The 23,432-nt window shown below is 38.6% G+C and overlaps 1 protein-coding gene and 1 non-coding gene across 9 annotated transcripts in view; both read right to left on the bottom strand.

Moving 5' to 3' along the window:
- Positions 1–21,843, bottom strand: part of ADGB (androglobin) — a 160,677-nt gene extending 138,834 nt beyond the window's left edge. For 7 of the 8 annotated variants that reach the window (XM_042987275.1, XM_042987279.1, XM_042987280.1 and 4 more), the window contains exon 1: positions 21,699–21,843. In XM_042987275.1, coding sequence (XP_042843209.1) covers positions 21,699–21,772 — 74 coding nt within the window. In that variant the 5' untranslated portion in view covers positions 21,773–21,843. Of the gene's footprint in view, positions 1–11,555; positions 11,750–21,698 lie in introns of those variants that run through there. The other variant, XM_042987276.1, reaches the window with a different exon arrangement.
- TRNAP-UGG lies at positions 18,730–18,814 on the bottom strand. The gene has a single exon. It is a non-coding gene; the product is annotated as a tRNA-Pro (tRNA).
- Positions 21,844–23,432: the final 1,589 nt, after the last annotated feature.

Genomic DNA, 23,432 nt, shown 5'->3' with positions numbered 1-23,432 from the left:
GCGATTGCTGATTGGAGAGAACAGAGTTCCCACACTGCAGACCGGGTGACGCCATTTTCCCTGCCCCCATGCACGCGTAGATGCAGCTATGCAACAATCCACCCCAGTAGGCTAGCAGCGCCGTCTAGTGGAGAACGGAGCCATTACACTGAGCCCACCCAACTGGGCCAACCTTGCTCTTCAAGAACACAAGTTTCACCACCTACTTAGTTTATGGACTATAAAGCGCTTCAGTCTGACTTCTAGGGGAAAAACGAAGTCATTTCAGTGCTATTTAAATCTATTAGCAGGTCCCTCTATTCAATTTTCTTTCTTTTTTTTCCCTCTCTTTTACACTATACTTTTTCTTGAATACAGAAAGAGAAAAAATTCATTTTTATTTTCAATTTTTCTTAAAAATATTTTTCTTTAATTTTTTTACTCTATTTCTTACTTTTGTGTATTTTTTTTCAAATTCCATCTTACTTCCATCATTCTATTTTAGTCTACTTCAGTGTATTCCCCTTTTCAAATGTTCAAACAATTTCCTTGTTTTTTTTTCTTTTTTCTCTTTTTCATTTCTTTTCTTTTTCTTGAATACAGAAAGTGAAGAACTTCATTTTTACTTTCAATTTCTATTAAAAATATTTGTCTTTAATTTTTTAACATATTTTTTGTTTTTATGTAATTTTTTTCAAATTCTATTTTACTTCCATCATTTTTATTTTAGTCTACTACAGTGTATTCACTCTTTCAAATTTTCAAATGATATCTTTTTTCTTTTTCCTTTCTTTTCTTTTTCTTGAATAGAGAAAGAGAAAAAAATTCATTTTTATTTTCAATTTTTATTAAAAATATTTTTCTTTATTTTTTCCTACTATATTCTTTACTTTTGTGTACATTTTTTCAAATTCTATTTTACTCCCATCATCTCATTTTAGTCTACTTCAGTGCATTCATTTTTTCAAATTCTCAAATGATTTCCTTTTTTTTTCCTCCCTTTTTTTTCTCTAATCTGCCAAACCACTTTCAACACCCAGACCAGAACAAGCTTAGGATCTAGCACATTTATTAGATTTGTGTGTGTGTGTCTGTGTGTTTTTAATTTTTTAATTTTAATATTTTTTTAATTTTAATTTTTTATTTTAATTTTTCTACCTCATTAATTCCTTTTCTCCCTTCAAAATGACAAAACGAAGGAATTAACCCCAAAAGAAAGAGCACGAAGAAACAACAGCCAGGGATTTAACCAACACAGATACAAGCAAGATGTCTGAACCAGAATTTAGAATCACGATAATAAGAATACTAGCTGGAGTCGAAAATAGATTAGAATCCCTTTCTGCAGAGATAAAAGAAGTAAAAACTAGTCAGAATGAAATTAATAATGCTATAACTGAGCTGCAATCACGGATGGATGCAGTGGTGGCAAGGATGGACGAGGCAGAACAGAGAATCAGCGATATAGAGGACAAACTTATAGAGAATAATGAAGCAGAAAAAAAAGAGGGAGATTAAGGCAAAAGGGCATGATTTAAGAATTAGAGAAATCAGTGACTCATTAAAAAGGAACATCATGGGGTGCCTGGGTGGCTCAGTCGGTTAAGCGGCCACTTCAGCTCAGGTCATGATTTCATGGTCCGTGGGTTCGAGCCCCGCGTCAGGCTCTGTGCTGACAGCTCAGAGCCTGGAGCCTGTTTCAGATTCTGTGTCTCCCTCTCTCTGACCTTCCCCCGTTCATGCTCTGTCTCTTTCTGTCCCAAAAATAAATAAAAAACGTTGAAAAAAAATTTTTTAAAAATAAAAATAAAAATAAAAAGGAACAACATCAGAATCATAGGGGTCCCAGAAGAGGAAGAGAGAGAAATAGGGGTAGAAGGGTTATGTGAGCAAATCATGGCAGAAAACTTTCCTAATCTGGGGAAAGACACAGACATCAAAATCCAGGAAGCACAGAGGACCCCCATTAGTTTCAATAAATACCGACCATCAACAAGGCATATCATAGTCAAATTCACAAAATACTCAGGCAAGGAGAGAATCATGAAAGCAGCAAGGGAAAAAAAGTCCCTAACCTACAAGGGAAGACAGATCAGGTTTGCAGCAGACCTATACACAGAAATTTGGCAGGCCAGAAAAGAGTGGAAGGATATATTCAATGTGCTGAATCAGAAAAATATGTAGCCATGAATTCTCTACCCAGCCTTTCAAAATAGAAGGAGAGATAAAAAGTTTCCCAGACAAACAAAAATTAAAGGAGTTTGTGACCACTAAACCAGCCCTGCAAGAAATTTTAAGGGGGACTCTCTAAGGGGAAAAAAAGATGAAAATATAAATACATACATACATACCAAAAGCAACAAAGATTAGAAAGGACAAGAGAACACCACCAGAAAATCCAACTCTACAAGCAACATAATGGCAATAAATTCATATCTGTCAGTACTCACTCTAAACGTCAATGGAGTCAATGCTCCAAACAAAAGACATAGGGTAACAGAATGGATAAGAAAACAAGATCCATCTATATGCTGTTTACCCACTATAGACCTAAAAACACCTTCAGATTGAAAATAAGGAGATGGAGAACCATCTATCATGCTAATGGTCAACAAAAGAAAGCCGGAGTAGCCATACTTATATCAGACAATCTAGACTTTAAAATAAAGACTGTATCAAGATATGCAGAAGGGCATTATATCATAATCAAGGGGTCTATCCACCAAGAAGACCCAACAATTGTAAACTATGCACCAATTGTGGAAGCACCCAAATATATTAATCAATCACAAACATAAAGAAACTCACTGATAGTAATACCATAATAGTAAGAGACTTCACCCCACTCACAGCAATGGACAGATCATCTAATCAAAAAATCAACAAGGAAACAATGGCTTTGAATGACACACTGGACCAGATGGACTTAACAGATATATTCAGAACATTTTATCCTAAAGAAGCAGAATATACATTCTTCTCCAGTGCACATGGAACGTTCTCCAGAATAGACCATATACTGGGACACAAATCAGCCCTAAGTAAGTACAAAAAGATCGAGATCATACCGTGTATATTTTCAGACTACAATGCTATGAAACTCGAAGTCAACCTCAAGAAACAATTTGGAAAGGTAGAAAATACCTGGAGACTGAAGAACATCCTACTAAAGAATGAATGGGCTAACCAAGAAGTTAAAGAGCGAATTAAACAGTATATGGAAGTCAATGAAAATGATAACACCACAAACCCAAACCTCTGGGAAACAGCAAAGGCGGTCATTAGAGAAAAGTATATAGCAATCCAGGCCTTCCTAAAGAAGGAAAAAAGATCTCAGCTACACAACCTAACCTTATGCCTTACGGAGCTGGAAAAAGAACAGCAAATAAAACTCAAAACCAGCAGAAGACAGGAAATAATAAAGATTAAAGAAGAAATTAATGCTATTGAAACAAAACAAACAAACAAAAAAACAAACAAAAAACAGTAGAACAGATCAATGAAACCAGAAGCTGGTTCTTTGAAAGAATTAATAAAATTGATAAACCACTAGCCAGTTTGATCAAGAAGAAAAAGGAAAGGACCCAAATAAATAAAATCAAGAATGAAAGAGGAGAGACCACAACCAACACAGCAGAAATAAAAACAATAATAAGAGAATATTATGAGCAATTATATGCCAATAAAATGAGCAATCTGGAAGAAATGGACAAATTCCTCGAAACATATACCCTACCAAAACTGAAACAGGAAGAAATAGAAAATTTGAACAGACCCATAACCAGTAAAGAAATCGAATTAGTAATCAAAAATCTGCCAGAAAACAAGGCCTAGGGCCAGATGGCTTTCCAGGAGAATTCTACCAAACATTTAAGGAAGAGTTAACACCTATTCTCTTGAAGCTGTTCCAAAACATAGAAATGGAAGGAAAACTTCCAAGTTCCTTCTATGAAGGCAGCATTACCTTGATTCCAAAACCAGAGACCCCCCCCCCACACCTAAAAAGGAGAACTACAGACTAATTTCCCTGATGAACATGGATGCAAAAATCCTCAGTAAGATATTAGCCAACTGGATCCAACAATACATTAAAAATATTATTCACCACGATCAAGCGGGATTTATACCTGGGATGCAGGGCTGGTTCGATATCTGCAAAACAATTAACGTGATTCATCACATCAATAAAAGAAAGGACAAGAAACATATGCTCCTTTCAATAGATGCAGAGAAAGCATCTGACATAACACAGCATCCCTTCTTGATAAAAACCCTCAAGAAAGTAGGGATAGAAGGAGCACACCTTGAGATCACAAAAGCCACATATGAACGACCCAACGCTAATATCATCCTCAATGGGGAAAAACTGAGAGCTTTTCCCCCAAGGTCAGGAACAAGACAGGGATATCCACTCTAGCCACTGTTATTCAGCATAATATTGGAAGTCTTAGCCTCTGCAACCAGACAACACAAAGAAATAAATGGCATCCAAATCAGCCCGGAGGAGGTCAAACTTTCACTTTTCGCAGATGACATGATACTCTACATGGAAAACCCAAAAGATTCCACCAAAAAACTGCTAGAATTGATTCATGAATTCAGCAAAGTTGCAGGATATAAAATCAACCCACAGAAATCACTTGCATTCCTATACACCAGCAATGAAGTGACAGAAAGAGAAATCAAGGAATCGATCCCATTTACAGTTGCACAAAAACCCATAAAATACCTAGGAATAAATCTAACCAAAGAGGTGAAAAATCTATACACTGAAAACTATAGAAGGCTTATGAAAGAAATTGAAGAAGACACACACACACACACACAAAGGAAAAAGATTCCATGCTCCTGGATAGGAAGAACAAATTTTGTTGAAATGTCCATATTACCCAAAGCAATCTGCATATTCAATGGAATTCCTATCAAAATAACACCAGCATTCTTCACAGAGCTTGAACAAATAATCCTAAAATTTGTATGGAACCAGAAGAGACCCTGAATAGCCAAAGCAATCTTGAAAAAGAAAACCAAAGCAGGAGGCATCACAATCCCAGACTTCAACCTATATTACAAAGCTGTAACCATCAAGACAGTATGGTAATGGCACAAGAACAGACACTCAGATCAATGGAACAGAATATAGAACTCAGAAATGGACCCACAAACGTATGGCCAACTAATCTTTGACAAAAATGGAAAGAATATCCAATGGAATAAAGACAGTTTCTTCAGAAATGGTGCTGGGAAAACTGGACCGCGACACACAGAAGAATGAATCTGGACCACTTTCTTACACCAGACACAAAAATAAACTCAAAATGGATGAAAGACCTAAACATAAGACAGGAAGCCATCAAAATCCTCGAGGAGAAAGCAGGCAAAAACCTCTTTGATCTTGGCCACAGCAACTTCTTACTCAACACGTCTCTGGAGGCAAGGGAAACAAAAGCAAAAATGAACTACTGGGACCTTATCAAAATAAAAAGCTTTTGCACAGCGAAAGAAACAATCAACAAAACTAAAAGGCAACCGACAGAATGGGAGAAGATATTTGCAAATAACATATCAGATAAAGGGCTGGTATCCAAAATCTATAAAGAACTTAGCAAACTCAACACCCCAAAAACAAATAATCCAGTGAAGAGATGGACACAAGACATGAATAGACACTTCTCCAAAGAAGACAACCAGATGGCCAACTGACACATGAAAAAATGCTCCACATCACTCATCATCGGGGAAATACAACAATGAGATACTACCTCACACCTGTCAGAATGGCTAACATTAACAACTCAGGCTACAACAGATGTTGGCGAGGATGCGGAGAAAGAGGATCTCTTTTGCATTGTTGGTGGTAATGCAAGCTGGTGCAGCCACTCTGGAAAACAGTATGGAAGTTCCTCAAAAAATTAAAAATAGAACTATCCTACTAGGCATTTATCCATGGCATACAGGTGTGCTATTTCGAAGGGACTCATGCACCCCCATGTTTATAGCAGCACTATCAACAATAGCCAAAGTATGGAAAGAGCCCAAATATCCATCAGTGGATAAATGGATAAAGAAGATGTGGTATATATATACAGTAGAGTATTATTCGGCAATCAAAAAGAATGAAATCTTGCCATTTGCAACCACGTGGATGGAACTGGAGGGTATTATGCTAAGTGAAATTAGTCAGAGAAAGAAAAAAATCATATGTCTTCACTTATATGAGGACTTTAAGAGACAAAATAGATGAACATAACGGAAGGAAAATAAAAATAATATAAAAACAGGGAGGGGGATAAAACAGAAGAGATTCATAAATATGGAGAACAAACTGAGGGTTACTGGAGGGGTTGTGGGAGGGGGGATGGGCTAAATGGGGAAGGGGCACTAAGAAATCTACTCCTGAAATCATTGGTGCACTATATGCTAACAAATTTGGATGTAAATTTTAAAAAATAAGTTAAAATAAAAGAAGGTAATTTTTTTAATCAAGTGTTTGAAACAGACCCTTTTTAAAAAATATTTATTTATTTTTGAGAGAGAGAGAGAGAAAGAATGAGTGGGGGAGAGGCAGAGAAGATGGGGGACAGAGGATTTCAAGAGGGTTCCATGCTAACAGTAGAGAGCCTGATGTGGGACTCAAACTCACAAACCATGAGATCATGACCTGAGCCAAAGTCAGATGCTTAACTGACTGAGCCACACAGGTACCCCTGAAACACACTCTTTTTTAAATTTTTTTTAAAATTTAAATCCAAGTTAGTTAAAATATAGTGTAATAATGATTTGAGGAGTAGAATTTAGTGATTCATCACTTACATGTAATACCTAGTGCTCATCCAACAAGTGCCCTCCTTAATGCCCATCACGCATTTCTCCCATCCCTCTACCCAACACCCCACCGGCAACCCTCAGTTTGTTCTCCATATTTAAGAGTCTCTTATGGTTCGTCTCCTCTCTGCTTTTATCTCATTTTTTCTTCCCCTCCCCTACGTTCATCTGTTTTGTGAAACAGAGTCTTTTTGTTAATTAAAAAAATGTTTTTATTGTTTTTTGTTTATTTCTGAGAGAGGGACAGAGCACAAGTTGGGGAGGGGCAGAGAGAGAGGGAGACACAGAATCTGAAGCAGGCTCCAGACTCCAAGCTGTTAGCACAGAGCCTGATGTGGGGCTCAAACCACAAACCGTGAGACCATGACCTGAGTTGACGTTGGATGCTTAACCACCTGAGCCACCCAGACACTGTGAAACAGATTCTTAACTAGAGAGAACAAACTGATGGCTACCAGAAGGGAGGTGGGTGGGTGTATGGATGAAATAGGTGATAGGGATTAAAGAGTTCACTTGTGATGAGCACCGGGTGATGTATGGAAGTGTTGGATCACTATATTGTACACCTGAAACTAACATGAGGCTGTATGCTAACTAACTGAAATTTAAATAAAAATGTTTAAAAAATCCAGTGTTTGCATAGATAGATAAAGAGATAGAAACAGTGAACTAAACAGGTGGATAGATTGAAAAACTCCAGGGGCGCCTGGGTGGCTCAGTTGGTTGAGTTTCCGCCTCTTGATTTTGCCTCAGGTCACGATCTTATGGTTCATGGGACTGAGCTGGCATAGGGCTCCAGGCAGACAGCACAGAGCTTGCTTGGGATTCTCTTTCTCCCTCTCTCTCTGCCCTTCCCCTACTCACGCGTGCATGCTCTCTCCCTCTCTCTCAATATAAATAAATAATAAAAACATTAAAAAAAATTTAAAAAGAAAAAAACCTCCAGTGTATGCCTAATAGAAGGCCCAGGCAGATAAATAGTTAAAATGGGGGTGGAGAGAAATATTAGAAGATTTGACTGCTGAAAAATGTTCAGAATTGATGGAAGACATGTCCTCAGATGGGAAAAAGTACATCAGGGAATAATAAAGGATAAATGGGAAGTCAGGGAATGGAAATCTGCATCCAGATAATTCGACTTAAATTGTAGGTAACTGATGAAAGTGAAAATCTATCTACATTAAAAAATGACAAGTTACCTTAATATAAAAACAATCAAATTGACAGCAATAACAGACACTGTAAAGCAACGAAGTGATATCTTTAGAGCTGAGGTAAAATAACTGTCGATCTTGGAATTAAGATCCAATTACACTCTTATTTAAGTGTGAAGCAGAAACATTTCTCTAAAATTAAATAAAAACATTTAAAATTATGAGTTTACCAGCATAGATTCCTACAAAAATATTTCCTGAAGGATTTATCTCAGGAAAACGGGAAATGAACCCAGATTGAAACTGGGGGCTACAAGTACTAATGGCAAACAAGTCAATACATTTTGGTAGAATTCTGAAACGTATCTCCTACTAACACATAATGATAACAGTAACTTCGTGTTTTTAAAAACTCTCAAAAATAAATGAGAGAAGTAAAAAAGGGAATTCTGCTGGACCCTGTGTGCCTGTTTTTTCTTCAGGAATAATGCTGAGCAACTGTAGACTTTGTAGGAAAGAATTTGGAGATAAATGTATTTGAGAAAATAAGGATTGCCTTAGTCAGCTTGGGCTGCTGTAACAGACTACCATAGACTGTGTGGCTTATAAACAATGGAAATTTATTCCTCAACAGTTCTGGAGACCGGAAGTCTAACATCAAGGTGCCAGCATGGTCAGGGTCTGAGAAGAGCTGTCCTCTGGCTTGCACTGTGTCCTCATTGTGTCCTCACTGTGTCCTCATTGTGTCCTCACATGGTGGAAAGAGCTAAAAGACACGAATCCCATTCATGAGAGCGTCACCCTCATGACCTCATTACCTCTCAAATGCCCCATATTCAACACCATCACATTTGGATTAGGGTTTCCATATACAAATTTCAGAGTACACAAACATTCAGTCCCTTGCAAGGATACATCAAGAAACAAACTTTAAAAGTCCCAAACTGAGAAGGAACAGAAAGAGTGGCCCTTACATCAGGGAACAACTCACTATAAGCTATGCCATAGGTAGACCAGAAACTGAGAATGCAGAATTATTTTCACGAAGATCAAATTGTTTTAACGAAGATCTGTCTGGAGACTAAAACATTTTAGAAGAATACCGTTTCAGAATGAGAAAGGAATCTCAATCAACTGACAGTTCACTTATTTTTAACTAACATTTATTGAACACCTGTACTGTGACAAGCACTGTGCTAGATGAGAGGGTTACAGACCCGTAAAATATACATATATCTCTGCTCTTGAGTTTATTTTGGAATTCAAACAGGTAAACAGATTATCTCAATATAATGTGGTAGACGCAGAGATGGAAGTATTCACAGATGGCAAAGAGGGGGGCATCGTGCCTCATGTGAGGCAATTAGGAAAAACGTCCTGCGATAAATAGCATCTGAGCTGTTTTGAAAGGCAACGAGAAATTTTCCAGGTGGTAAAAGCAGAAAGGGCATCAGTAAGAAAAGAGAAGGACACAAGCAACCGTACAGGGGCAAGAAACAGAGTGGGTGCAGAGAACTAGGAGCTTTTCAGCACTGCATGAGCATGAGTAAAAAGCAGTGGGGAAATTAGGTTGGAGAGAAACACTAGGTCAGCAGGCAGGCAGCTCCCCACCGAGGGCCTTGCTGATGAGCTTGGACTTTATTTTCTAGATAGTGTTGACTTGGCCCATTGCACAGAGATGAACATTTTATTATTAGATATATATTATTTAACGTTTACCCAGAACGGACCATCGGTTTAAAATAGGAAGCTTGAGGAAGAACGAAGTTGCAATACAACCCAAAAGGGAGCACAGTGATAAAAATTATGAAGATGTGTGTGATTTAAGATCATCCTTATCACATATGTAAGTTGCATTCTTTTAGTTAAAATTCTTATAATGAGATGTCTCTACTACAACAAAAAACAATCTTGTAGAAGATGATATACAGGGCAATTACATATAATCTGGGATTTCAGTTTTAAGGAAAGAATTATATCCATACTTACAATATGTGACTTGTGGATATATATGTGTAAATGCTGCTTTAACACCTCCCATCTTAATATTTAGAAATCAAATGTAAAATTTAAGTAATAAACCTAAGTGATATTATGTTCACGTCAATTAAAATAACAGGGACTGGATTTATCCTTCCACCTCAGACAACCAAACACCTGAGCAAAACACATGAAACTGGTTTTCAGGACAGTCATCAAGTGATGAGGGATGGTGATTCTGAAAACATGGGAAGCACATGAGGGGAGCCCTATCGTTGCCTTAGCTTATGATTGTGAGAGAAGTTTGGACTGCAGTGCAGAGAGAGGTAATCCAGGCATATCTCAGCAGATTCCTTGAGTAGAGGGGCAGATGAGAGTTTGGGGGAGACCAAGGCAGCTAGAGAACATTTCATCACAACAGAATGTACATTCTTTTCGAGAATATACATTATATTTATCCAGATAGACCATAATCTGAGACATAGGATGTCTCAGAAAATTTAAAATAATCCAAGTTATGGGGCGCCTAAGTGGCTCAGTTGGTTCAGTGTCTGATTTCAGCTCAGGTCATGATTTCATGGTTCGTGACTTCAAGCCCCACATCAGGCTCCATGCTAACAGTTCAGAGACTAGAGCCTGCTTCACATTCTGTGTCTCCCTCTCTCTCTGCCCCTTTCCTGCTCATGCTCTGTCTCTGTCTCTGTCTCTCTCTCTCAAAAATAAATAAAGATTAAAAACATTTTAAATAATTCAATTTATAAAAAGTATCTTCTCTGACCAATGGAGTTATACTAGAAATCACTAAGAAAAAAATCTGAAAAATTCAAAGATATTTAGAATCTAAACAAAACAATTATGATTAACCAATATGTTAAAGAAGAAATCAAAAAGGAAGTTAGGCAGTATTTGAGCTGAATGAAAATGAAAAAAAGAAAAACATATGATTTACAGGATGCCACTAAAGCAATACATAAAGGAAATTTTATAGAAAAAATATCTGTATTAGGAAAGAATACAAGTCTCAAAACAATATATTCAGTTTCTACCTTAAACTAGAAAATTATAAAGTAAATCAAATGAGGAAGTTAAGATTAGATCAAATCAACAAAAACAAAAAACAGAAAAATTATAGAGAAACATCAATGAACCCAAAATTCAGTTTTTGAGATCATCAAAATTAATCAAACTCTAGTCAGACTGATCAGGAATATAAGAGAGAAGACACAAACAACCAATATCAGAAGCTAACGTGGGGTCATCACTACAGATTCTAGATATTAAAAGGGTAACAAATGGGGCAACTGAGTGGTTCAGTCAGTTGAGCACCCAACTCTTGATTTTGGCTCAGGTCATGATCCCAGAGTTCTAGGATAGAGGCCTGCACTGGGCTCCATGCTGAGTGTGGAACCTGCTTAGGATTCTCTCTCTCTCTCTCTCTCTCTCTCTCTTTCTCTCTCTCTCTCTCCTTGGCTCCCCCCCCCACACACACACTCTGTCTCTAAAATAAAAAAATAAAAAAAGATAATAAAGAAATATTACAAACAACTCTACTTATATAGTCGATAACCTAGATGAAATGGATCAATTCCTTGAAAGATATAAACTAAGAATACTCACTAAAGAACAGATAGATTGGGTTGGACATACTGAATATCCATGTGTCTATTTAAAAAAGTGAATTTATCATTAAAAACTTGCCCAACGAAGAAAACTTCAGGCCCCAATGGTTTCACTGGTGAAGTCTACTACATATTCAAGGGAAAAATAATACCAATTCTTCACCAACTGCTAGCAACAACACGGAAAAATATCAAAATAATTATAATGAGTGAAAGAAGTCATACAAAAAAGATACATAGTTTATGATTCCATTTATATAAAACTCTAGAAAATGAAAACTAATCTATAGTGACAGAACACAGAACAGTGGTTGCCTGGAGACTGTAGTCAGGAAGGGACAGAAGGTAGGGATCACCAATAAATCACAGAAACCTTTTTGAATGGTAGACCTGTTCATTATCTTAATCATGTTGACATTTTCACATGTGTGCATGCACTTCAGAACTTATCAAAACATATCCTTTAAATATCTGTGATTTACTGCATATCAGATTTATATCAGTAAACCTACTTTTAAAAAGAAAGAAGAAAAAAAAAAACGAGACTGGGAGTAATAAGAGGCAAATTAAGGAAACTCCAAATAACATACTATGATAGCAATGTTATATGTTCCTAGAGTCATAATACACAGTAAAATTAAATCGACATTTTATGATATATTTGATTACTGATTCGTATGCAGTAAAACATATTTCGTCTACATTTCTGTCTTTCATGTATACCTATTCCTGGTAAATTAAATGCCCTCCATAGTTTGGAAAGGGGAAGAAGTCAAAACTATATAAATAATGATAGATAAATAATTATTGAATTGTATTTTACAATCCATTTTTTAATAGAACATGAATAAAATAACCTTTTAAAACTTAAAAACACATTAATTACATACCTTGCAAAGATGACAAAATGGTTTTTAAAAATTCTTACATCGGGGCGCCTGGGTGGCTCAGTCGGTTGAGAGACCGACTTTGGCTCAGGTCACGATCTCATGGTTTGTGAGTTCGAGCCCCGCGTCGGGCTCTGTGCTGACAGCTCAGAGCCTGGAGCCTGCTTCTGATTCTGTGTCTCCCTCTCTCTCTGCCCCTCCCTCACTCATGCTCTGTCTCTCCCTGTCTCAGAAATAAATAAACATTAAAAAAAAATAATAATAAAAATAAAAAATAAAAAATAAAAAAAAAATTCTTACATCAATTAAGATTATATAATACAGTAGAAAATGTATAAGAGTTGAAAACCTTCAAAGAAAACTTTAGCTGATACAAAGTCATTAGAGACTTTTGAGCAAAAAAAAAAAAAAAATCAGAATCTGATTTACATACACACAGTCCTATACGTGCTTTAATGGTTTTATTTTCACTGTAGGGATTAAAACTTCAATAAAATGAGGGTCTGGAATTTTGCCATTGTTTTCTTCAAGCACGCTGTTCAGTGTAAAGACATGATTTTATTCATAGTGGGAGGCAGTTTATTTGTGCAACGTGCAATCAGCATGCCTTCTGAAGTAGTGTCAGTAAGTATCCTGAAGGAATTAGAACATGAACGGAATTGCACAATCGACTTAATTTGCGTTGGGGCATTCTGAGCCAGCTGCGATCTTCAGAAGTATCAAATAGGTAAGGAAATAAACTACAATCTTAAAAAAAGTTAAATTAAAATAAAGCCACGTTGTCGTGTTGACCTTTCATTCCCTTGGTTTCGTTCAAATTATTTAATTGGGCACTTAATTTTAAAAGTTCAACATTTATCTCTTTTTTTCAATACATTGTGCTTGAGTGAACATGAAGATAAGTAAGACTCGGCTTTATTCTCAAATAACTTAAAAGTAGTGAGAATAAATACACACAGTAAGGGAACTGCAAAGGCAAAAGCGAAAGAGCTCAAGAAAAGTTAAAAACTCAGTGCTTTATCGGCACAGAAAAGGGGATAGTGGCTTCCAAGTTAGCAAATCAATGATGGCTGCGAGGAAAAGTAGGTCTTAAGACGTGCACAGAATTATAGGGTAGGGTGAAAGCAACTGTAAGCAGAGAAAAGAGAATGGGGAGAGACACAGAGACAGAAAAGTGGGAAAATGTAAATAGTATATTAGTATTTGGTTGGTAACAGAAAATAAGAGGGAGTTGAAGCTGGTTGTGGCCCTATCAACCAGCTTGCTTGCTCTCTCTCAATCTCTTTTACTTTCTCCCTTCTTTCTTTCTTCTTTCTTTCCTTTTCTTTCTTTCTAGCTTTCTTTCTTCCTTTCTTTCTTTCTTCTTTCTTTCTTTCTCTCTCTCTCTCTCTTTCTTTCTTTTTTTCTCTTTTTTTTTTTCAAAGCAGGAACAACCTACTGGTGGAATAGGGTAAGATTACTAACAGTATTGCATATAAAGAAGATTGGAAATTAGACTGAAGGACAAGGAAATTAGAATGCTTTTTCAGTGGTTCCACCTGGAGTTATTAAAGGCCCAAACTAGAAAATGACAAGGAAGAAAATGAAGGCTAAGCCAGGCTAGAGAAGAAATTTGAAGGTAAAATCAAAAGAACGTAGAGACCACCTAGACGCAATGGGCAAAGAGGAGGGAAAAGTCAAGTACGACTGAACTGTGGAGTCAGAGTGTCAGCGAGGATGGTAACAAGATTCTTTAAAATGAAAGACATGGGAAATATGTACACTTGGGAGAAAACAAACAAACAAACAAAACCATCACCTCCATTGTGGATATATTTAACTTGGAATAGTAGAGCACATCCAAGCAGATTTGTCCACTTGAACTTGAGCTCAATTACACAGTAAGTACCACTGATGCTAATTTAGTCGACTTTGATCAGGAATGACTGTTTTAGATGATCAAAGGAGAGACAAGAAAGGCAATGAGAGGAGAGGGAAGTAAGACCGTTCCAGAATGACTTAATTTGGGGGGTAGAAGAAAGAAAACAAGACAGGTAGGCCAGAGAGAAAGGAGGCCTCTAGGAGAGGGCAAGAAAGGTGAGATTCAGCTGCAGTGACACATGCTCCCCTGTTAGGCAGCTGAACCCTCTGGAGGGACAGGAGGAACTGGGAGAGTAGAACAAGAAGTTTCTCACTCAAAAGCCCAAGTACGAAGGCCACTGGGATCTTAAGCTTCCCAACTGCCAGGATCTGACACCCTACCCTCCAGCCGCAAAGCTGGTATTTATAAAGCACAAACATAAAACATGGTGTGCAAATACATGAAACAGTGTCTACAATGACTTTAAGCAAAATCCACTGAAGAAACAACAGGTATGCAGGACCCACAGGCTTGTACGTGCACAGGTTCCAACTGACTTTTTTTAACTGCAACTCCAGCTGCTATCTTCATAACCTCATTCTCTGTCTATGGTAGAAACCAGTCCTAAATTCCTACTGGACTTTGACCCAAGGTGGCACAAACGTGAGGCTTTGTCTCTAATTTCCAATTCATTATAATAGTACGCAGGATGGGCCCTCTTGGGACTGCATGCGGTACAGACTTCACCTTTGACCTTGACCTTACCTGGTTAAACTCTCACTGTGTTTCTGACCCAGACTAACACAGGCACAAAAGTCCAGAGTTCTTCCTGCTTCCACTCCTTTTGCCTCTGATTCCACAAGGTTTGATGAGCTGTAGACACATTCTCACTAATTTATAACTACCCTGGGTACCTCTCCTTCCCTCAGATTCAGTAGGTAGCTCTTCTGCATACCCCAGTTTGCAGTTCTACTCGGAAACAAACACTGTAGAAAAGTCTGAAGAGGTAGAGAACAGAGAAGCTCTGAGCTGACCCGGCCTCTGAGAGTCTCCATGGAGGCTGTGGATGGAAACCACAGAGCCTGGAGTGAATACTGAGAGGTGAAGAAATGAGGGCAGAAAGGGCACCCTGGGTTTCTAAGAACTTCAACAGAAGTAACATATATAAGTCTAATATTCATCGTATCAGAAAGACGGAATGAAAATAATCACAAAATATCTGGACCATCACATTCATATTGACACCAGCAAAAACAAAAAACAAACAAAATAACCATTCAAAATAAAAGTTGTTTACTTTAAACATGTGGCTTGTGTTAATTCAGCCATATAACTCAACAGAGCTATAGCCCCAGAACTTGTAATTAATCAGCCTGGACCTATCCCTGGAGGATTGTTAGTACAGCTTCAAAACACCTAGTTGGATACTTTTTATGACAACGTATGCATATGTTCTTTGTTGGGATGAAAGTGAGAAAGATTAGTAATATTTCTATCCAATCTTTCACATTCCACATATTATATCAAATTATACAAATCTTAGATACAGTTTTTAGTCATTTTATCTCACATTAAGTAGTATAATCAGTTTGTAAATTATTTAATCCCTTGAATTAAATAAGCTGTGACCTGGAAATGTCAAGGAAATGTTAAAGTCCATTAAACTACTTTTAAATAATCACTTTTGATGGAGGCAATATTAGTTTGCTCATCTGAGAAGCACTGGCAACAACATTACTAGTTTCAAAGTACACATTCGATTATGTTTTTAGGTAACAATAAAGTACAAATTCTACAGGAGTTTATAAATTTAAATCTTTTTAAGGTAACTTCTACTTCCTTAGTAATGTTACTGAGTCAACTTTAGAGGGAACTATTTCTTCTCCAAAACTAAACAAACTAAAAATTGGGTGTTTAAAAAAAAAAAAAAAAAAAAAGATTTCACTGTCAGAGATGATTCTTAAGCCATGTCAAATCTGAATAAATTATTTAAAAAGTGCTTAGATGAGGTTTATTTTAAAGGGAGGATTGATGGCAGACCCGACCAAGATGAACGTGATACTTCTATCCTCATGAAGCAGGACTTTGGGCTGAGATATTATATTTAAAGCTATGCAACAGACATTTATGTAGTGCCCTAACCTATGCCAAGTGTCGCCCTGCATTCTGGGGATGACTGACAGGCCCCCTCCCCTCTGGCTCTCGAAGTCTTTCTCTGGTTCTGACTCAGAGGGTTTTATGGCCAAGCTGCCACACCAGGTTTCCGGTTCAACTCAGTTAAATCATACACACATTTATTAAACACGCATTGTGCCAGGCCCCGAGAGAATGCAAAGATAGACCAGACAAGGCCTTTAGAAATTTGTCACTGAATTTTATTTACACTTTTTTTTTCCCCTTGCCTTTTCAGACAGAGTGGCGTCATAGCTGGACATCACAACAAATATTACCACGGCAATAGAAGATCAGAAATTTGGGTTTTGTAGTCTTTGACTTCAGTCACCTTATAGTTAAGCTCTGCACCCATCCACTCCCCCTTTAAAAATGTTCCTCGCTACCATCAAGAGTTCCCCAAATTAGGCATTCTCCATCATCTCAGACCACCACTTATTTCTTTGCTATGATTCTTAATCCAGCATAAAGTCCATGCAGACAATTGTTGAATTATTCCTCATAAAGCATCATTTTAATATAGAAAAATATCTGTTTTCCCTCATAGTTTAAATCCCTTAATATAGTTTAAATCTCTTGGTCTGTCCCTCTCATTCTGCTGCATATTCATTCTGGGCGCCTTATGTGCCAGTCCATTCATACACAGACTGTCTATACCAGCCATCAGGATGGCTTTCTGGGACCTAAACGTTCCTGTTGGCTGCACTGACCACCTCGCTAACCTGTGCCTTCTGATTTGGGCATTGGCTGTTAGAGGAGTGAGGACAGACCAGCTCTAGTTGGAAATGATCTTCCTCTCCTCTGCCTCACAGAGCCCTCATTTTAGGAATCTCACGATGTCTCTAATCTAACCCCAAGCCAATATATGGCTCCTTCCATGATTTCTAACAAGTACCTCCTGACCAGTGTGGCATCACCCTATGCTTCTTATTTACTTCTGTATGAATCTTAAGGGCTTTTTTTGTGCTCCCCGATTACATAACCCTGGAGAGAAGATACCATGTTTCACAACTCCTTGTCCTCCCAGACCTACCGGTGACTTGGGCATGAGCAGTGCTCATTGAACAGTTCAGAAACGAACATAAAGAACAAGCTTTCCCCTAGGGAAGCATCTGTCACAGGAGCTGACCTTTCAAATTTGTTAATTGACTTTAGTTGTTGGGGTCCACAGAGGTCACCTGGGGAAATCACAAAACTCAGTGTGAGCCCTGGGTTGTTTCCTCCTCTCCTGGTCTTTTTACCTTTGCCTTTCTCTGTGGAGCTGTGAGGACTGGACATGGGGCTAGAGGGAAGCTTTCCACTCTCTGGTGAGGAATTTCTTTCCTGATCTCTGAAGGTGGAGGAACATATGCATGTTTTCATTTAACCAGCTCTCCCTCGTGAACCTCTGATAACCAAGAACCCACTTAATTTAATCCTCAGTAAGATATGTATCTTCTATTTTATGTTGTTTTCATAATACCCATCACAAGTGGGCTTTCCTAATAGTTCTGTTTTCAAATTTTCACATAGGCTGATGTGGTGATCTTTTTTGAGAAGTCTACAAAATTTAGATATGCACTTAAGGCACTAAGGATAGATTAACTCGGGCGTTATGAAATACATCTCATTCTGTTTTGGAAAGAGGTTTAATGATATTTCATCATCACCAAGAATCTACAAGGTGGCATAATTCTTGTTAGTTTAAGAGATTGTCTGTTCATTTGACTTGGTTTGTGCTATTGGAAGTGAAACAAAATTTTGTTGACCATAAACACTCAATTATTTCCCTTTCTCATACTGTCCATTAAAGTTCCAAAGAATTTAGTGTTAAAAAGTATAAGCTTGAACATTTCTAATAACTATGAATACTTAAAATTCATGCTTCCTTTCCTCTCTTTTAAGTTATCCGTGACCTACCAAAGGCTTATATTTAGTACTTCCAAGAAAATCAAATTTTTGACTTGGTGTCACTACATATCTTTCTCATAGCATCTAACAATGAAAGTGTCTTTTCCATGCCAGTTGGTTTTCAAATTGGTTAGATTGGTTCATAATTTCTATTTATCATTAGCTATTTGATAAGGAGAGCTGCAACTTGTGACATTTGTTATGGCAACGATTTTTCCTGAAGATGGAATTTTAAAAAGACAACTTCTTTTTTTTTTAACCTTTTTTTTTTTTTTTAACATTTATTGTTGAGAGACAGAGACAGAGCATGAGCAGGGGAGGGGCAGAAAGAGAGGGAGACACAGAATCCTAAGCAGGCTCCAGACTCTGAGCTGTCAGCACAGAGCCCAACGCGGGGCTTGAACCCACGAACCGTGAGATCATGACCTGAGCCCAAGTCAGACGCTCAACCGACTGAGCCACCCAGGCGCCCCTAAAAAGACAACTTCTATTAGAAACCATAAACTAAATCAAAGTTTGAAATGCTTAACTCTAACAAAATCCCTCACTCATTACGGAGACACTGGAGTTTTTAAAAAATCTGATGAAGTCATGTAAGTTTGTTGCTGGAGGGAAAAATAAAGCAGAGAAGGAAGGACAGAGTGCATTGGGAGCAATTTTAATTAGATGGTTCTTCATTTAAATAAGAAAAACACCGAATGTCAGAATAGAAAAATGACATGTCCAATGTCACAAAAAAATTAGTGTCAGAATGAACCGTGTAACAGAGATGCCATTCTTCCTGATACAGGGAAACAGAGCAAATGATAATAAGTTCACCTAATGTCAAGACTGACAATTCAGCTCTCTGGCATAACTTGTATTAATGATTCAAAGTCACATTTACTTCTGAATTTGGTCAGAGCTGGACATAGATGCCTCTGCTTTCTCAGTTGTAACATCTCATTTTTCGCACTTTGCCAACAGCAGATCGGATTAGAAAGGGAGGGAGAACCAGGCTTTAATCCAACCCAGAAGGGATGGAAATCAAGCTAGGTCCCTAACCTGTGAGCTCATTTAATCAACAAGTGGTAATGCTCAGTACTAGTCAGCATGCTAGGCAAAAGCCAGACGTGTCCCCATTATGACACATAATTTTAGGGAATAAAAGAGGTAGGCTGGCGATTGGTATTTTCAAGGCTCTGCAGACCTTTTCTCTCATTTCCAGATCTAGCACCACAGTAGAGTTGGTCGCAACTATTGGCGGTGTAACTGCAAGGTGTGGTAAAATAATATGTAAAACTTAGTATAAATGCCCCCAGCACGTTTCAAATGACAATTACACTGGAGCCTTGATAGACTTCGATCTCTAGGCCCCATGCTGGGTGGTACCTTATCTTTTAATGACGACTAAGCCTGGTAGCTATGATTGGATTTTCAGTTAAACTTAGAGGGCCGACTTGATTTATAACAAACTTCACATTCTGTCACACAATGCTACAGTAAAATCTAATGGTTTGATGTTTAATCCTCAATAGATAGTTTCTGGCAAAGCCTAGATTTTGTGTACCTATTTGCCTTTTATGGCAAAATATTTCACAAATATATATGTTCAGTTTTATTGACATATTTTCACAAATATATATGTTCAGTTTTATTGACATAATTCAACTCAGATGTTTTCTGGAAAAAATTAACATGTTAGAAATAACATTATCATCTCAAAAAGAAATGGGAAGTGCTGGAGAGGAGAGAGTTAGCATCTTATCAGTAAGCACCTTATCTCTCTCACGTGACACAACCATCATAGGACCAGGCCATGTACTGTGCTTTATGGTATCTCGTTTGATCATTTTATTTTTTTCCTTAACAATCTCATCTCTCCCAGGATATAAACTCTTTAAACTCAAAGATTTTCCCCCAAACTCCTTAAGAGTTATAAGCCTTCAACATGCATTAATTATAATCATCATTGACTAGGGTGTTTTAATATATTCAATAATTCTTTTGCAACCCTTTCATAATCTCTTATTTAATCACTGTCATTCATTCATTAAATAAGCATTTTTGAGTGTCTGCTACCTATGATCCAGGAATCACTTTAGGTACTAAGGAGTCAACAGCGTATCAAATAGAAAAAGAAAAAGCTCTACCATCATGGAACTTACATTCTATCCGGAAGACATATAAATAAACATAATTTTTAAAGAGTAAAATATGTAATATTTTAAATGAACAAAAATTTTAAGAAAAATAAAGCAGGAAAGGAAAATATGGAGGGCTTTTTTTGTTTGTTTGTTTTGTTTGCTTGTTTTGGCTTTTGGTTTTAGCAGGAAAATGGGTGTTGTGATTTTAAAACAGTTCGCCAAAGAAGCTGACATGAGAAAATGACATTTAGGTACACACTTAAAGGAGATGAGGGAGAAAACCATACAAAAATCTGGGGGAAGCGCTTTCAAGCAGCAGAAATAGCAAGTGCAAAGGCCCCGAGGTACAGGGGTATTCCAGGGAGTGGAGAGGAGACTAGTATGTGAACAAGGAGGTGGTAAAGTTAGAAATGTAATAAGAGCCTGATCTTATAGGACCTTGTAGGCCTTGTACCTATAAGAATGGAAGCTATTAGTAAATGTTGAAATGACCTGACCTGCATTGGTATTTAGCAGGAGAGCGATCTTGTTAAAATCACTTATGTATGTAATATAGTACCTGAAATTTAAGTTAATAAAATGAATGGGTTATCTGCCAGGTAGTTGGAAGCCTGCTTACAAAGAAAGACAGAACTGGGGACTAGGGAATCAGGAACATGGGGATGAGTGCAGAAGAGGAGTTATATTAGTAACGTGAACTACATATTGATATAGTTTTAACTTTTTAAAACCATTTTACATCTGATGGCATCTGATTAAAGGCCTTTACTTGTCCTACTGAGGCAGATACAAAATAGGGAATCACCATTAAGCATTAAGGTCAAAGTTCTCTTTCTGTCTCTCTATCTCTGTCTCTGTCTGTCATTATTGGGGCCAGACGTGACCATAACTGGACAGCCTTTGAGCTATGCCTCTTCCTTAAGGCAGCTGCAACCCTTCTAAGAGCCAGGGTGGCCTATGAAGGAAGTGAGGAGGAGAGGGTAGAGAGGGGGGTTCACGGATGGAAACCGGAAGTCCAGCTGGGCAGCTGAGTCAGGGAAACCAGGGGCTCTGGGAAGGGGACGGATCAAGACAGGCATGGGGTTCCCAGCGAGGATAGAGAAGCAGCGAGCAGGCCAGCCCCACTCCCGCCCTGGCAGAGCCTGCTGCAGGGAAGCAGCCCGGGGAGGAGGGTCCAGGCCAAGAGGCTAGGCCAGGGGTGGGATGGGCAGGCAAAGGTCCCTTACTCTTTAGATTTATCCGATCCGTGCGCCGAATTGATACGATGCACTTCTCTCTTTTTGGCTTGTTTGGAGGCCATGGCAGAGGCGGACTCAGGCCCCAGGACCCCTGCGCGGACTGAGCTCGGAGCGAGCAGCCGGCCTCTGCCCGGCCCGGCTCCGCGTCTGCTGTTGCCAGGAGACGGCGGCCAAGCGTCTGCTGCCGGGCGGGGGCAGATCCCCGGCTCCTCCACAGCGACTCTGCGGCCGCGGGTGGGGCCGCTGACGCGGAGAGTTCAGGTCTCCAAATCCAGGTGGGAACCTAGCAGTTGGGTGTCCGGGGAGGAACTCGGAGGGACTGGATTTGACGCTAGGATTGATGGGCAGCTCTGAAAAATTGCAGCCGTGTATCAGGTCCGCTCTACCTGGCTTTACTCTTCAGAGCCATACACACTATTTATTCTCTCTTGGATTTTCAGTTATTTGAAGATGGATTATTATGCGATGTCGCCTCTCTCCAGGTCTTCTCCCCGCGGAACAAGTTCTTTCAATTATAACTAAGGAGACATTAGGGACGAACTGAATTTGCTAATGGCTTGAAAAGGGCGGGGCCAGAAATGAATACAGGGCAGTGGGGAGATCCCTGCAGGGAAGGCAAGATCAGGGCACCCTAGTCGCTCAAGTTTAGCTAATAATGAATGAAGTCTGTGACGAAAAAGTCCAGTGTCCCTGTTGTTCGTGTGAAAGAAAACATTCAAGTCATAGAATCCAGTGGCCCTTCATACACTCACTTGAGAAGGCGCTGGAGACAGAAGAAACAGATCCAAGAAAACCAAGACCTATTAAGACTCAAGCCTAATGCTCAGCCAGTCCATGGAGGTATTTATTAGTCATCCTGCCTTGGCAGGTTCTTCCTTGTGAGCCTCAATTTACTCATTTGCGATCAGGAGATGCTAACATCTAACTCACAATTCTGTCTTGAAAATAAGTATGTGTGTAAAATGTTTAGCACACGATGAAAGCACAGCATATAGGAGCCCCTGTTCCAGAGATGACAGCCCAAATGCCATCAAAGAGTGGGCAGATAATGTGAATAAATGAAGTTGGAAAATGCTTAGACTGGAAACACTTGAAAACTTATTATAACGAAGCAAAATATTGTGCAGGCCCGATGCAATTTCACCATAGAGAAATTTGACCGTGCACAGACCTGAGGTTTAGAACCCGGATCACTCTTTGGGCTCTCCCATGAGCCTAGAAATAATTAACTATTTTTAAATTTTTGTTTAATGTTTATTTATTTTGAGAGAGAGAAAGAGAGAGAGAGAGACAGACAGACAGAGTGCGAGTAAGAGAGGGGCAGAGAGAGAGAGGGAGACACAGAATCCGAAGCAGTCTACAGGCTATGAGCTATCAGCACAGAGCCCGAAGCGGGGCTCGAACCCAGGAACCGTGAGATCATGACCTGAGCCGAAGTCGGAAGCCCAACAATTGAGCCACCTAGGCACCCCATAATTAACTATTTTTAAATAATCCCCTCTGCTCTTGGGACTAGGCAATGCTCAGAAGCCCAGCTCTGCAGGGGAAAACCAGCTTCCTCAAAAGCAAATCTTTGGACTCTCCTGACAAATGAATGCCCAGCCCTCTCTACTCAGCATAGCCTTTGTGTGGCAGGCTGTCCCAATCTTATTGTTATTGGGGGTTGCACAGATAACAATCAGGCAGCAATTTCATTATATTTCTATATGCAAGATAAATAGC

Source organism: Panthera tigris, chromosome B2 (assembly GCF_018350195.1).
Source record: "Panthera tigris isolate Pti1 chromosome B2, P.tigris_Pti1_mat1.1, whole genome shotgun sequence".
Lineage (NCBI taxonomy): Eukaryota > Metazoa > Chordata > Mammalia > Carnivora > Felidae > Panthera > Panthera tigris.
Note: the sequence above shows the minus strand (reverse complement) of the source record. Positions and strands in the feature narration are given on the sequence as shown.